The sequence below is a fragment of the Hesperophylax consimilis genome, chromosome 3 (genome assembly GCF_061612785.1).
Source record: "Hesperophylax consimilis isolate HC1 chromosome 3, BYU_Hcon_1.0, whole genome shotgun sequence".
NCBI lineage: Eukaryota > Metazoa > Arthropoda > Insecta > Trichoptera > Limnephilidae > Hesperophylax > Hesperophylax consimilis.
The window spans coordinates 3,512,988-3,527,524 of NC_142838.1; the positions used below are offsets into that span (position 1 = coordinate 3,512,988).

Below are 14,537 nucleotides of genomic sequence, written 5' to 3' on the forward strand. Positions count from 1 at the left end.
TATACATTTTTTTAAAATAAATTTTAATCGTGTTCGAACTTAAGTAACTTCTTTTTTTTTGTACTCGTTTCTCCTTATCTTTTACATGAATAATATTAATTATTAACTTCCCTTAAGTAGAGTTGTAACAATCTATTGAACTCTATGGAGAAGGACGAGAGTGGTTTATTTATGCACCGGACCATGCGTTCATTTCTATGGTTGTCAAAGTGACATTTAACAAAATAAACATTATCGTTTGTGCACGAATATTGTCAAATAGTTTATTATTTATTTTTATTTTTTATCAAATACCTCAACATTGACTGAACATGGTCAGGGTTTCGTTTGAAACTCTCAATTTTTATTAACAAAATATTAATCTTGAATATTTTAATATGAGAACGTTCATGTTTGTTTTTATTGGAATCACATTATTTATTATTTGGTTCTTCTTGATTGTAGATAATGAATTATCAAAACCTGTGGTTAACCTTGCTTTGATTGAGCAGGAAGAAACCTTCCATCAGATAAGAAATAACTTTGATGTTCAGTATGTTTTGGAGAGTTCTCCCTGCTCCAGTGAGTATCTATTAATTTAAATAAATAGTTGTAGGTAAATAATCACCAAATCATCAATTTGAACGCTGATTTGTATATTTATTTTATTTATCATTACAGCTTTGCACAAGATAATAATAATTGTAACGTGTTATGTTGGGCACGTTGAGCTCCGTAGTGCTCATAGAAGAGCATTGTCTTCGGAAATGCTGGAACAGCTTGGTATAAAGCGAGTCTTTCTTCTGGCCAGTATTCCCGAGTATGATAAGTAAGTTCAGTTAATCTGCAGAAGATGAAAGCACTTTTTGAAATTAATTGAAATTGTTAAAAACTCACGAAGACCACTGCTGGGTGTAAGACGTATGGATCCATAATATGTTTTCACTTTCCAGAAAATTCATTTCTCAAAATGCTATCAAGGATGAAAGCGAGCGCTATGGGGATATTGTTCAAGGAGATTTTTTGGAAGCGTACCGGAATCTCACATTTAAACACGTGATGGGATTGTCTTGGGCCGCCACTCGCTGCTCTACGGCTAATTTTATCATCAAAGTAGACGATGATATTGTGTTTAATATTGCCAGTATTGTTGAATACTTGAATAAATTTATTAATGTGGACGTGAGAAGTTTCTTGCTAGGATATGTTATGAAAGGTATGAAGCCAATTCGCGTTTTAGCTAACAAGTGGTTTGTTACAATGTCCGAGTATCGTAAAGCATTTTATCCTCCGTTTGTATCAGGATGGATGTACACAACTACTCCTCAGACAGCGGAGAAGCTTGTATCTCAAGCCATGACTACTCCATATTTCTGGATAGACGATGTCTACGTTACAGGAATACTAGCTTCTAAAATAGGGATACGCCTAAAAGACATTAAACCTGACAATATTTATTTAGAATATTCAGAGTTAATGGACTGCTGCATTGCAGATATGATGAAAAAGAACATATCTTGTGAGTACTCTGTAGCCCCAAATGGAGGAGATAATAATAAGTTTGTGAAGTACGTAACTGCGTTGGATTACTGTTCAGTGAGAGATTGTACCGAGAGACCAAATGATAAACCCCTGAAGAAAACTTGTGTAGCTGCAAAGAATCTTCTCCCTCTTGAAAAGGGAAAACCGGTTGTCAATATTTTGAAACTATAAGATAAGTTTGGGTGAGGAATTTTTATTGAGATTAAATCATACTAATCCATATTCATACTTAATAGTCAACGAAACATTCCATATGATTTTATGAAGAAGTCATGTATGCAATAACATATATTTTAACCCGTAGAACGGGTAACACATTCTTACACTTATCGTAGCACCGAAGATGTAGAAGTTTTTTGTAATGGTTTTTGAGTAAATTAATGTAATAAAATACATACATTTTTACAAGTAATACATTACAAAATCGCCAAACATTGACTTTAACTTCGGTTTATGGAGTCGTATTACAAAATTAAGTTTTAATTGCGGACAATAATTTTATAGTTGAGGGTGGTGAGAGCTGTGTAAAAAATATATGTATTATTTATAAAGATATACAGGGTGTCCAGGGATAAAGTACGCTAACTTCAGGGGTGATTATACATGATTTTAGAAGTTAAAAAGATAAATAATTTTTTTTAGAAATTCCAATGTTTCAAGGTAGTTTTTAGTTAAAAAAGTTAAATTGTTTGTATGGGAAAATAAATATTCTTCTTTGTAAAAATATTTTTGTACGAGAAAATAAACATTGGAAGTTCAGAAAAGTTATTTATCTTTTTTACTTCTACCACTTGTAGAATCACCTCCCGAAGTTAGTGCACTTTACCCCCGGACACCCTGTATATGCTTAAAACAAAATTAATTTTCTCGAATGGGACCTTGTATTCGCCCGGTTGAAGTGTGTTAATAAAAATTAAACTAAATAGTTTTTAAGATTTGCACAAACTTTTAGCATTCATTCAATTTATACGATTGTCGTAATTTCTAAGAATATTTGAAAGGAATGGAATTTAAACTACGCTAAAGAATTGTACCCCATTTTTTGGGAGTCGATTCATAGCAAATGTAGAGAAAAGCAATTCTATTTTTGAGTAGGAGTCTATTTTTTTAAAATTAAACTTTTAAATGTATCAAGTGTTGTGACCATATTTTTGTAAAATACAAAATAACTTAATCTTATTATTATTTGTGCATTTATGCAAGAAGAATCTCAGTGGCCAAACCATTTTGTATGTTGTGATTATTGAATGTATTATTATCTCTAAAACTAAATAGTGGTTTATTTATTATTCTGATAATATATTTTAATAAATTATTTTTACATTTTTTGCGAACAATTTATAAGACAATGGTTTTCAATTAACTTTTGACTGAATTTGTATGTGTTTATTTTTAATATTTCCAAAATTATTTCAGTATTGCAATTCATCTATAAATTTTTAAATAAAAAAAACCAAATTAACAACTTTTTCATATTTTTATTTATTATGTATTTTACAACATTTGACATATTATCCTACAATATCCACATATTGAATTATTCATAAATACTATGGAATATAAACATTTTATAATATACCTAACTCAACAATTAAAATAAGTAAGTTGATTTATCGATTGCATTTCTAATGATCAGAGGAGTCAATTATTATTTGAGATTGATTGATTTATTTACATATTGGAAGGATATAATGACAAAAGTTGTAGGAGAATAAATTATTTACATGAAAATTTAACAGTAAATTAATAGTGGAATATATTATACAATAACACAATCCACAGCTTCATGCTTACATTACCACGAGTATAGTATTCAGGAGGTTCAAAGATAATATAGCTAATACATTATATCACTTTTGTCCTTCGCTGTTTAATTATTTTACAATAAACCTCCACCAACAGTGAACCATTTCCAGCGGGCTTCTGGAAATTATTCCCGTTCAAATTAAATAAATAAATACATCTAACAGACATACGTTTTCGTAATGCTTATACGATTAAAAAATTTCAATATATATTTTCATCTCTTCAATAATATATATATAATATAATATAAGAAGCTTATGGTTGCTATTATGGAATTGAAAAGATAATCTTGGAATAAAAGAAGGTAAAGAAGGACTTTGGGAAATTGGGCACAATAACTCACAGGGCTCAAACGTGAGGTGACCAATATTTCAAATGTGATGTATTATTTAGGTAGATAATGCCTTATAGCGATGGAACTAAATTTTAAACAATATGCACAGAATTTTAAAAAATCAGCACTGAATTTAAAAAAGCGTATTGGTATATTTAATTTTGGAAAAACTATTTTAGTAGAAAGTTACAATTTATAAATTTGTTTAATTATTAATCATTGTTACTTACAAGAGCTGTAATGCCATTTGGCATGGTCCAACACACTTAATATTCAACTTCACAAGACCCATCGTCTATGCACATAAATCTTTTTTTGCACTGTGATGGAAATCAAACTTTCTTCTTCCTGACTCGAAAGCCTCAAACCTAATATTGTTACGCAGTATTTTCTGGCGCCTGTCATATCTCGATGGTATGTATTATAGTTTTAGGTATATAGGCCGACCACACAGATACTGTGGGGGGTGTAATCAGGAACTAGAGATGTTCCAGATATTATCACCCACAAGCTCTTGGTGGTGGAAGTATATTTAATATCTTATCATTTTAAAAATTTACAAATTTCAAAATGATCTCAAAGTATAGTAATAATTATTCAATAAATTAATATTAAGTACCAACATGCATATAATAGAAATAACGTTAATTTCAGAATGAATCTAAAACTGATAAATATTTATTTTGTTTACACATAAACCAATACCTTCTAACTGTAATGTACCTGCATATGTATGTAGTTAAATGGCACATAAAATTAAATATCAACAAACGAGTGATAATCTACTGAAAATGTTGCAAATACATATGTACTTACTTTTAAATTGAGGAATAAACAATGGTTAATAGGAATTATGAAAGCATTTATTTTTATTTTAAAACTCTTCTTATAATATTAATTCACAGTGAAACACATTCTGTGTAAATAATCTTTATATTTTAACTAGTTTTACCTATAAATATTATCTTTACAAATAATATATAATATGATTTATCTGCCTTAGAATTGGAAGCGAAGCTTGTCATACTGTAAGATATATTATTGGTAGATAATTTAAAGTATTATTATATAGTCTCTACGTATTGTTGATATGCAATGTATTTATAGTATAGTAATAAATACTGTCATGATTTTCTAAAAATTTATATATATTTTATAATTTCATCTCCTATGGTAGGTATTCGAGAAGTTAGTAGTTTTTTGAGCAAAACAATATTCTAAAACGATTCTCCAAAATAAATAACTTACATAATATCTATACAGTTTTATAACATAGTTTTTTTTATATATTCTCATTACGTCTATGATTTGAATGCTTTTAGCGGTAATATAGAACTTAATGATATTGGAATGGTATAAAAATTACATTAAATACAGAATCTGCCTTAATTTGATTACGGTGGAAGCTGTATTTAGACGGTGACTTCTTCAGTGAAGCGACTCTTGTCATCAAGATTGATGACGATGGCATGCGTTCTGGCGTGGCCCGACTTGATGGGATTCCGGGGGGACTTGCTGGACGTGTTGTTGGGGCTGCTGTTGTCTGCCTCCACAGGGCTGCCGCTCTTGAGAGGCGCCCCCACCGAGTCCGACTCACTGGGCTCCGTGGACTTGTCAAAGGAGCGCTCACTTCTCTCCCCCACGGCGGAGGTGACATCGTTCTCCGCATCCACACTGGACCCTTTACTTAAACACTTATCACAACCGTTCGCACCGGCTTCGTTCTTGAGTTCCTTAAGTTTAATGGGACTAGAAACGGATCGATCTTTTTGTCTAGATTTAGAATGATTCACTACTTCTTCGTCGTGTGATTTATTAACTTTGTCTTTTTCACTAATTGTATTGTCTTCGCACTCACAATTCTTAATGGGACTAAAGGTGACGTTGAGGCGCTTGGCCTTGGTGGTGGAGGCGGAAGACTCGCAGGCCTCGGTGATGTACTCCCTCCCGCTGCTGGTGGACTCCTCGGCCGGAGTGATGGCGTGGGAGCAGCTCAGCTTGTCGGCCATGGCGGAGAACATGCTGTTGAGGCCGCCCTTCTTCTTCTTGTCTTCCGGCTCCTTCTCTTCTTTCAAAGTCTTCCCGAGGGAGTCTTGTCTCACGGCGGCCTCCTGCATCGCGGATATTTTAGCTGTGAGATGTCTGTTTCCATAGCGCATGTTTTTATCTTTCAGGCTTTCCAGCTGCGTATAGAGACGGCGGAATTCCTCCTGAAATATTCAAATACACAATATTATAATAGGTAATTAGGTACTTATTACCTTACTTCATTGGAACACACTATAATAGGTAGGCTGTTCAAACGATCTAAGAAACTTATGGTGAATGTAGATTAGTCTTAAATATTTTATTTCTTTGCGCTGGGTTCCTACTTACATTTAATACACGTGAAATATGAAAACAATAATGAAAAACTATTTCACAAAACGCAGGAACAACAAACGCAAAATAATTAATAAGGGAGTTTTTTGTACGTGTTTGAACTTTAAGAAATCTCAAGCTGTTTATTTTTTGAGTAAAGTTTAAGAGCTTTCGCGTTTTTCATTAGGGGCATCAAAATAATATAAATATATACAAAAGTTTAACTATGTACCTGAATGTCCTGCTCGGTGACTTTGGTGTACTCGCTGTGCCCCGCTGAGGAGTTGGTGCTGGTAGCGTACTGTGAGTTGCCTCCCGAGCGGGACTTGGCGATGAACTTGCCCTGTGGCGTCTTGGCCACCATGCTGGAGCCCTCGTGCTCCCCCTTGCCGTGCCCCCGGTACACGAGGTAGGCCTGGAAAGTGGACATATATTATGATATAAGTATAAAAGGAAATTATATCAATAATGATACATATAAATAATAAGCATCGTTGGTTCAGTGTATATGAAAGGAAAGAAATTTCATGTTTTGTTTTCCGGAATAACAAATATTTTTTTGAGAGTATGTACAATATGTTCAATAAAATTTTAAATATTAGGTAGGAAGTAAAATTCAAAATGGTATGATTTCACATTTTCACGGCCAAAAGTATTATTGTGATTCATTTTTGGGTTTTTACACCGTGTTGCGCTTCCCCTTTCTTTAGCCAGCATTAGAGTGTCCATAATCGGGACCCAAAACGTATTGAGCACGCATAATTACGGAGGAAATTGATATCCACAAAATCCCATTAATATTAATAGAGATGACGGGGCTAGGTTTAAAAGTTCTTGGTATCTGGTACTTAATGGCTACACTAAATCTAAACGCCAAAAACCACACTAATTTAAATAATGATTATATTAAGAGGTAAGAGGATTAAAGCGCACAAAATGGTATCACCTCTACACATCTAAAAATACACTTCACCAAAATCTACACATCTGCCCTGAAGATGGACACTGTAGCGCTGTCCGAAACGTTAAAAAAGGGGGAAGCGCAACACGGCGATTAATTACTAAACCAAAAAAATAATCACCATAAAATTCAAGGTGTTTAACATTAGAGCAGAAAGGCTTATTCAAAATAACAACTGCAAAGAAATATATATACTACGCTACCAGGTTAGGTATGTATACTGGGTATACCCCCAGTAGAAGTATTTATGTTGCAATCGTTGGGAAAATCATTTCGAAAAAATCAAATCATAACTCATTTCAAAATGTCCATTAACTCTCGACAGGCCAAGATGCCAAACAAAACGTCTTTAACCAAGTGGGTCTTCCGACGACCCCATGCTTTTTTCTGTCTTATGGGCTTTTAAACTATAGAAATCCCAATTATTCAGTCAATTATTAATGGTAACTTAAGTATTTGCGCAGGAATACATAATATACTAAAACGATATGTCAAGTATTTAAGCCAATATAAGGAGGATAGTAATTTTGGGTACTACCTACTCCCCCACTTGGCTGCGGGATGGTTAAAATGAAACAATTGATTATCTATCTATTTATCTTCTATACAAATAAAAACGTAAATGTTCATTTGTTCAAAATCTTAAATCTCCGAAAGTTCTTCACCATTTGCTTTGAAATTTTATCACAGTATTACATCGAACACGCGTGTGTTTTTCTGTACCTGTATTGTTTAGATGTTACCTGTGACAGGTAAAATTAGGCTTATGTGAAAAATAGCGCCATCTGTTGAACGCAAAAGCAGCAAGCTCTATTGTCTCTCTATCTGGGCAGACTGAGACACAGCAAGGCGTATCTGGGTACAGCGAGTATTATTATAAATGAATCACGTAAAATCATATAAACAGGTCAATTGTTTTCGAATTAAGTTAAAAAATTATATTCATTCAGTTCCAAAATAAAATGTTTTCTCTAAAATATAAAAGAATTTTACCGAACCGGACGTCGTTAATTCAATTCTTCGTTTGGCTAAGCCTTCCATCGAGACACAAGCAATTTTTCCGTTTAGTGTGATGGCAGTAGGGGATTTTCAAATATTGTCATGTCATCCGGATGTAAATTATTTATATGTTTTCAAATATTGTCATGTCGCCTATCTTTCTAACAAAAATGAATAGTTTTTACAAAAAAGAAAAGCGACGAAAGTTTATTTATTGATGATAATTTTGCAGCAGGTTCAGTCTTCTAATAATTGCTTTCAAAAAATGATCTTTCGAATTTGGTAAAGTCGACGCCACATGTTTTGTTAGTAGGTAGGTACTATGCTCAAGACAGTTTAATAATTTAGTGTTTTCGAAATTCGATAGAGGATTTATTCGATGGAAATTGAATAGAGCCCGATGGCTCAATTATTTAGGGAGGAAAGTGTTTTTTAATAAAGCGCAAAATTTGGACTAATGGCGGATTTTGTAAAAGTCCTAGGGAAACTCTGTGTCACCGCGAAAACTAATCCCCGGCTTCTTCATTATAATTTAGGAGTACCTAGTTAGGAACCTACTTAATGCTTTTACGGAAAAATTCTTTTAAATATAACTTTTAAATCGGATTTGATATAACCCGTCGCTTATGTTTTGTTTTTCTTCTAGATTCTACTTTATAATTTTTCTATTGTGATATTTTGACATTCTTACAAAAAATGTTGAATTATTTTACCAAAACCAAAAACATGTAAAATATGACCCAATAACGGGGTACTGAGGCAAGCTAAAAAAAAATATATATATATATATATATATATATATATATATATATATATATATATCTAAACACGGTATTTTTGATTAGTAATTTGTTTTTGTTAAGAGCTTTATATATGAACGCACAGATGGCAGTGCATAGAGCTTGCGGGGAAGTCCGCAAGATGGAGCCAGTGGCCAGTTGTCGCCATGGACAGTGCGAGGGCTCTCAGAGAATCTCACTGTGGCAGATTCCAATTAGCAAGCTTCTAGTTAGGTCGACTATCGAGTCACCATTATAATACGTGAAGTATTAATAAATCCCTGATTAATATAAAATAACCATTTTATTATGAAACTCCTTCCAAGACGAGTTGGAGTCCTGTTTGTGCGAACACAACAGTTACCTATCTAATATTTTTGATGAATTATTTAACACGAATTTACGTACAATTATTTTTCCTGACTACCACGACAAAACTACCAGACTTATTGAGGCCTGCAAAAATCAAGTTTCCTCTTGAAATATTTATAAACTCAGCTGTTCTGGATGTGATAAGGCCAAACAAAACGGACGATTGCCAAAAAAATGATTTATTCCTATTCTTTTTTACATACGCTGTTGTTAACACCTCACTAGGAGAACCTGTGCTGAGGTGTTCGCATGTATTGGGAGAAGTGTTATGCTGTCATAAGTAAAAACACATCTGAGGTACTCAAGGAGGATACTGTGGTTTCGTCCATGGCGGCAGTAATGTATACACAATTGGTTAATAGTTGTTACATATTGCATACCTACATATAGTTTCGTGAAAGAAAAGGATACTATATGAAGTGTACTTAAAGGTACAGTTAAGACGAAAGAGAATAAAACATAACAGAAATAGACGATAATCAATGCAAGTATTTAAAATGCAGGGTATTTAACACATTAACAAATGATAATACAACAATAATCTATTTAGTATAACTAAAAACATAATATACATGTTATGTTTGGTTTAGGGTAGGTATGTTTTGGAGAAAATTTGTTCAATATCAGAACACTTTCGAGCGCGTAAACTCGGCCACCCTTACAAATCGGCAATTGCCGAGCATTTAACAGAAACCGGCCATTACTTTGGATTTGCTACTGAAATCCTGGGAAGAACCAAAATACATAGAGCACGCCTAATTATGTAGTCAATTGAAATACACAAAAATTCCTTTAATATTAATAAAGACGACGCATATACCTACATCCGAAGGAAATTACGTTGCCAAAAGTAGGAAAAACATTGTATTCAAACTAATATAAATACCTTTGAAACGTTCTCTATACACAAGTTAATTGAACTGAGAGAATTTAGTTGAGTTATTTTTCGCGCGGCCAATATTGCTTGGTTGCGACTAATTCATTAGCGGGTTAACTACGCTTGTATTATTTTTATTATTATTTATTCTTTATTTTGGCTTTCACCCATTAGGGGTTATCTTGGCCATACACAATTTACATTATTTCTTATAAACAAATACGTCTAATGTCAGAATATAAATATACAGATAATTATGCAACCTAAACATAAGATAACGTAACATCAATATCTAAACCTAACATAAACATAACATAACATACTTAACAAATGGTAAGGAGCTGGTAACAGTAGGTAGTTGCAACATTATAAAAATAGGAATCTGGATACAATAATAGTGGACGTTTTTCGTTATTTAACCGAAGAGATTTTTTCAAAATTATTAGCTAACTACGCTTCCGTATTTTAAAAACATAAAGTTTTCACCGTGGTTATTGTGAAGCGTCAAGTATCTAATTTAATCTGTGATTATTTTAACATAAAAGTTTAAGCGTAACAATTCTAGTTGCACGCGTTTTGTGTTCTTTCAGCAAATTTAATGTTGATAAAAAATGGACAAATTATATGAGTGATATATAGCTGTTTTATACAAATAACATTACATTCCTTATAAAGTAGGTTGGATGGAAAACATAATTTTTTTGTACCTAACGTTAAGGATCAATTTTTGAGTTATTTAGTGGTTGAACATTGGCCTTTAGACACAATCCCCAGCATAATGTTATAAGAAAGTCGAGATTGGACTAAGGCAAAATAGACAGTTTTTAATTTCTTTGTCCAATATGTGTCGAAGTGATTTAAAAATAAATGTAAGTCTCCAGATATTCTTTGTTAACATATCGATATGGTCATTCCATCTTAAAAATTATCAATCTTTACACATAGATACATGATACAGTTTACACTTTTCAAGGGGTGTCAATTAAAATTCTGCAGATAATTATGTATATTTATATTATGAGTGTCGGAAGGCTGACTTTTTGATGATACACTAAATGTCACATATTTAGTTTTTATTGTATTCAATATTAAGATTTTATTATTCAGCCAACTCTTTACTGCTCTTAATCCTAAGTCACATTTGTTAAAAAACATCTCTACAGGTTTTACCCTCAAATATTAAAGCAGTATCGTCTGCGAAACTAACAATGTTACCTGAAATATCTAAATTGCACAAATAATTAATGTGGATTAAAAAAAATATTGGTCCAAGCACACTACCTTGTGGAACCCCAAAAAAGATTGGTTTGCTATTGCTTAAATGATTATTTATCTCTGCTTGTTGCGTTAGCCTAGTGCTGTACTGTTAATGCCAAGAGAAGATAATTTTTTTGAGGAGTAATCCATGGAAAACCGTATCAAATGCTTTTGATAGATCTAAGAACACAGCTAGAGCTTTGTTTTCATAGTCCAAGGCACTAGTGACTTTGGACAATACCCTCAACACTGCATCACTCGTTCATATATTCTCTATGAAACCGAACTGATTGCTAGAGAGTATATTATATGCTTCTAGGAATGATACCAATCTCTATACATAATAAATGCATATTATATTTAATGAAAGTAGAGAAAAGTCAATTTTTTGTAATCAAGTTGTAAAAAAAAATATTTTCGGTCGTTTACATTGCTTACGCTGGCCAAAACTTACGAGATATATCAAAATAATGTACTAAAGAATTGTAAATCTTAAGAAGACCTCAAACCCTAAAAACTTTACCCCAAACCATTTATAACTCCCCTAGGTTACAGGCACACATCAGCTAGTTTTATATAAGAGGTATAAATCCGTGCATAAAAAAAATTATCACTATTTTTCATTCCAGGTTGATGCATGTAAACATAAAACGTGGAGCAGAGTGCTTATGGCTGGTGGAATTATTTATATTTATTTATTTCCCACGATAGACGATGAGTTTGCATCAATCAAAACAATCGCAAGATTTGTTCTGAGAACTAAGCAGGAAGATGCTCTTAACCCCTCCCCTGGATGTTGAATAAATTAGGTGCCTAGTCAGGTTTTGTAACTTTACTGTCATCCCCAGTGTGTTCACCCTTATAAATGTTGCTTCTTGTTTACTGTTTATGGTAGACTATAAAAACTCGTTTTATTTTCCTCCGTGTTTTCTTCTTTAGAAGCAAACATACCTCAACGTCCTCAACGCGTTTCATATCGGCTGAAATCCACATCCGGGATATATTATTTTATCTACGCACCTAAAATACACAACTTTAAAAACGTATATAATACATACCATCTAAAGACAAAAAAAGAGGCAGAAGGAATATCGGTCTATATTACGTCAGGTTTATAAGAATAACGTGAGTAGTAGGTTCACCCGTTTCAGGCCAATGTTAAAATCACGTGTACGGGTAAGTACTCAGTCACGTTACAAGCACGTGAGGAATACCTAAACCCTTTTCAATCTATCATAAAAATACGCTTCTACGGTTCTAAGACCAAAGATCATATCGATATCGATAAAAACTACGTGACGGAATGTACCGGAAGCAAAAACTCCTTAAAAATCATCGATTTGTTATTTTTAGACAAACTTCCAAGATGGTAAAGATATTATTGTACTGAATTATTCGGACCAATAATTCTGAATAAATGCTAATAAATAATCATGTTTCAAGTGCGTGCGCAGAGTACATTAAGTACCTGAATTCTGAATTATCAATTTTTTACATCGAATTTTGCCCTTTACGCTGAATTATATCGTTTTCAGGAATAGTATGAAAAATTGCCGGAGTAATGTCCTGAAAGGTTACCGAAACATATTATTAGATGATTAAATTTTAACACCGAAAGGGAGGGTGCGAGTAATGAATGTAATAAATCTTTGTTTTTTTTCCGTAAGAATAGTTGATTCATGATAATAAAAGATGTCAAGCTTTTAGGAAAAAAATATTAGGCACCTTTCATAGAGATTCATATTTAGCTGTCGAAAAAATTAAGGTAAATCGAAATGCTTACCAGTCGCGGCTCGTGACTTTTGGGTGTACTAGAGTGCTAATATTACAAAAATGGCATTATTGATGTTGTAGCTGAAAAAAAATTTCTATTTTTCTTCGAAAATTCGTTTTTTTAAATGATAATTTTAGGAAATCCGTGCTGCGCACTGCCAAACTAAATATTCCTGAAAATTTTCTTCCAAAAAACGTGGATTTACCAGCTTCCCGCTTGTACTAAAAGCTTCTGGACGCTGTATAAAACAGGAATTCGACAATTTCTTAGTATTTTTAAGTCTTATGTTTTTAACTTCAATGTCGATTCATAGTCAGATGCATCAGTGTTACAAGCGTTTATAGATTCATAGTCAGATGCATCAGTGTTACAAGCGTTTATAGATTCATAGTCAGATGCATCAGTGTTACAAGCGTTTATAGATTCATAGTCAGATGCATCAGTGTTACAAGCGTTTATAGATTCATAGTCAGATGCATCAGTGTTACAAGCGTTTATAGATTCATAGTCAGATGCATCAGTGTTACAAGCGTTTATAGAGTCATAGTCAGATGCATCAGTGAAACAAGCGTTTATAGATTCATAGTCATGCATCAGTGTTACAAGCGTTTATAGATTCATAGTCAGATGCATCAGTGTTACAAGCGTTTATAGATTCGCATGATCAATATCGATCTGGCTGCTCGGGAAATCGGCATAAAATCATCCGTAGTTTTGCCTATCGACCCGATAGTGTTAAGTTATCGATAGTTATCGCCCTGATAGTTATCGTGACTTTAATTTGCGAAAGTTGTGTGCTCTCTTTGTTTGTCGTCTGATCTCATAATCATTACCTACAGATGTACCTATCTGACCATATCATTATTATAACCTTCTTCACCTCATCAGTAACTTTTAGAGCAGGGGTTCGATACTTCTATGATTCGCTGGCGAGTAATCAGAACTATATTATCGATTGTTGTCCCTCTAGATGCCCGAAGAGTAATTTGGGATAATTTCTCCTTATTCCTGATATTCTACCGAATGTATTGGATTGTCCAATTTCACTGATTTGTCATATATTTCACGCATCTACTCGTACGTGTGGTATAACTTTGTACGGATTGCTCAGTCGCTCAGCAACCCGCTGCTGTGCTTAGACCAAAGATAATGTAACAATAAGATAATAGAAACATTTAACAGAGTGGTATATGATAAGTGATAACCAATAATACATATCTTTAGAAGATAGAAGCAAAATAAATGTAAGGTCATCAAAACATTCAGAAAACGTATTCATCGTGCGTTGAATATTGGATACAAAAATAAATTATGATGTCTCTAGATATTTACATATATACATAAAACTAGCTTAAGTTACCGGAGTTGACAGGGCTAACAGTGACCTTCCTCGTGTTTTGAAGGTCAAGTATGCAAAATTTCATCAATATCGGAATAAAACTGTAGATTTATGTAACCATCAACGCCCCTACTCTGTGTCCGCTGCATATACACTT

The 14,537-nt window shown here is 33.2% G+C and overlaps 2 protein-coding genes across 2 annotated transcripts in view; one reads left to right on the top strand and one right to left on the bottom strand.

Annotated features, from left to right (window-relative positions):
• The first annotated feature begins 213 nt into the window (after window positions 1-213).
• LOC149424848 (beta-1,3-galactosyltransferase 5-like) lies at window positions 214-2,889 on the top strand. Its single transcript, XM_089650830.1, has 3 exons — window positions 214-561; window positions 661-808; window positions 933-2,889. Exons 1-3 carry the CDS (start codon window positions 378-380, stop codon window positions 1,690-1,692), a joined length of 1,092 nt encoding a protein of 363 aa, XP_089506956.1. The 5' UTR covers window positions 214-377; the 3' UTR covers window positions 1,693-2,889.
• A 1,852-nt stretch (window positions 2,890-4,741) lies between these two features.
• Window positions 4,742-14,537, bottom strand: part of LOC149424849 (uncharacterized) — a 658,025-nt gene continuing 648,229 nt past the window's right edge. The window contains exons 11-12 of the mRNA XM_089647476.1: window positions 6,255-6,437; window positions 4,742-5,871 (exon numbers count right to left, since the gene is read on the bottom strand). Of these exons, the coding sequence (XP_089503602.1) occupies window positions 5,074-5,871; window positions 6,255-6,437 (981 nt within the window). The 3' untranslated portion in view covers window positions 4,742-5,073. The remainder of the gene's footprint in view (window positions 5,872-6,254; window positions 6,438-14,537) is intronic.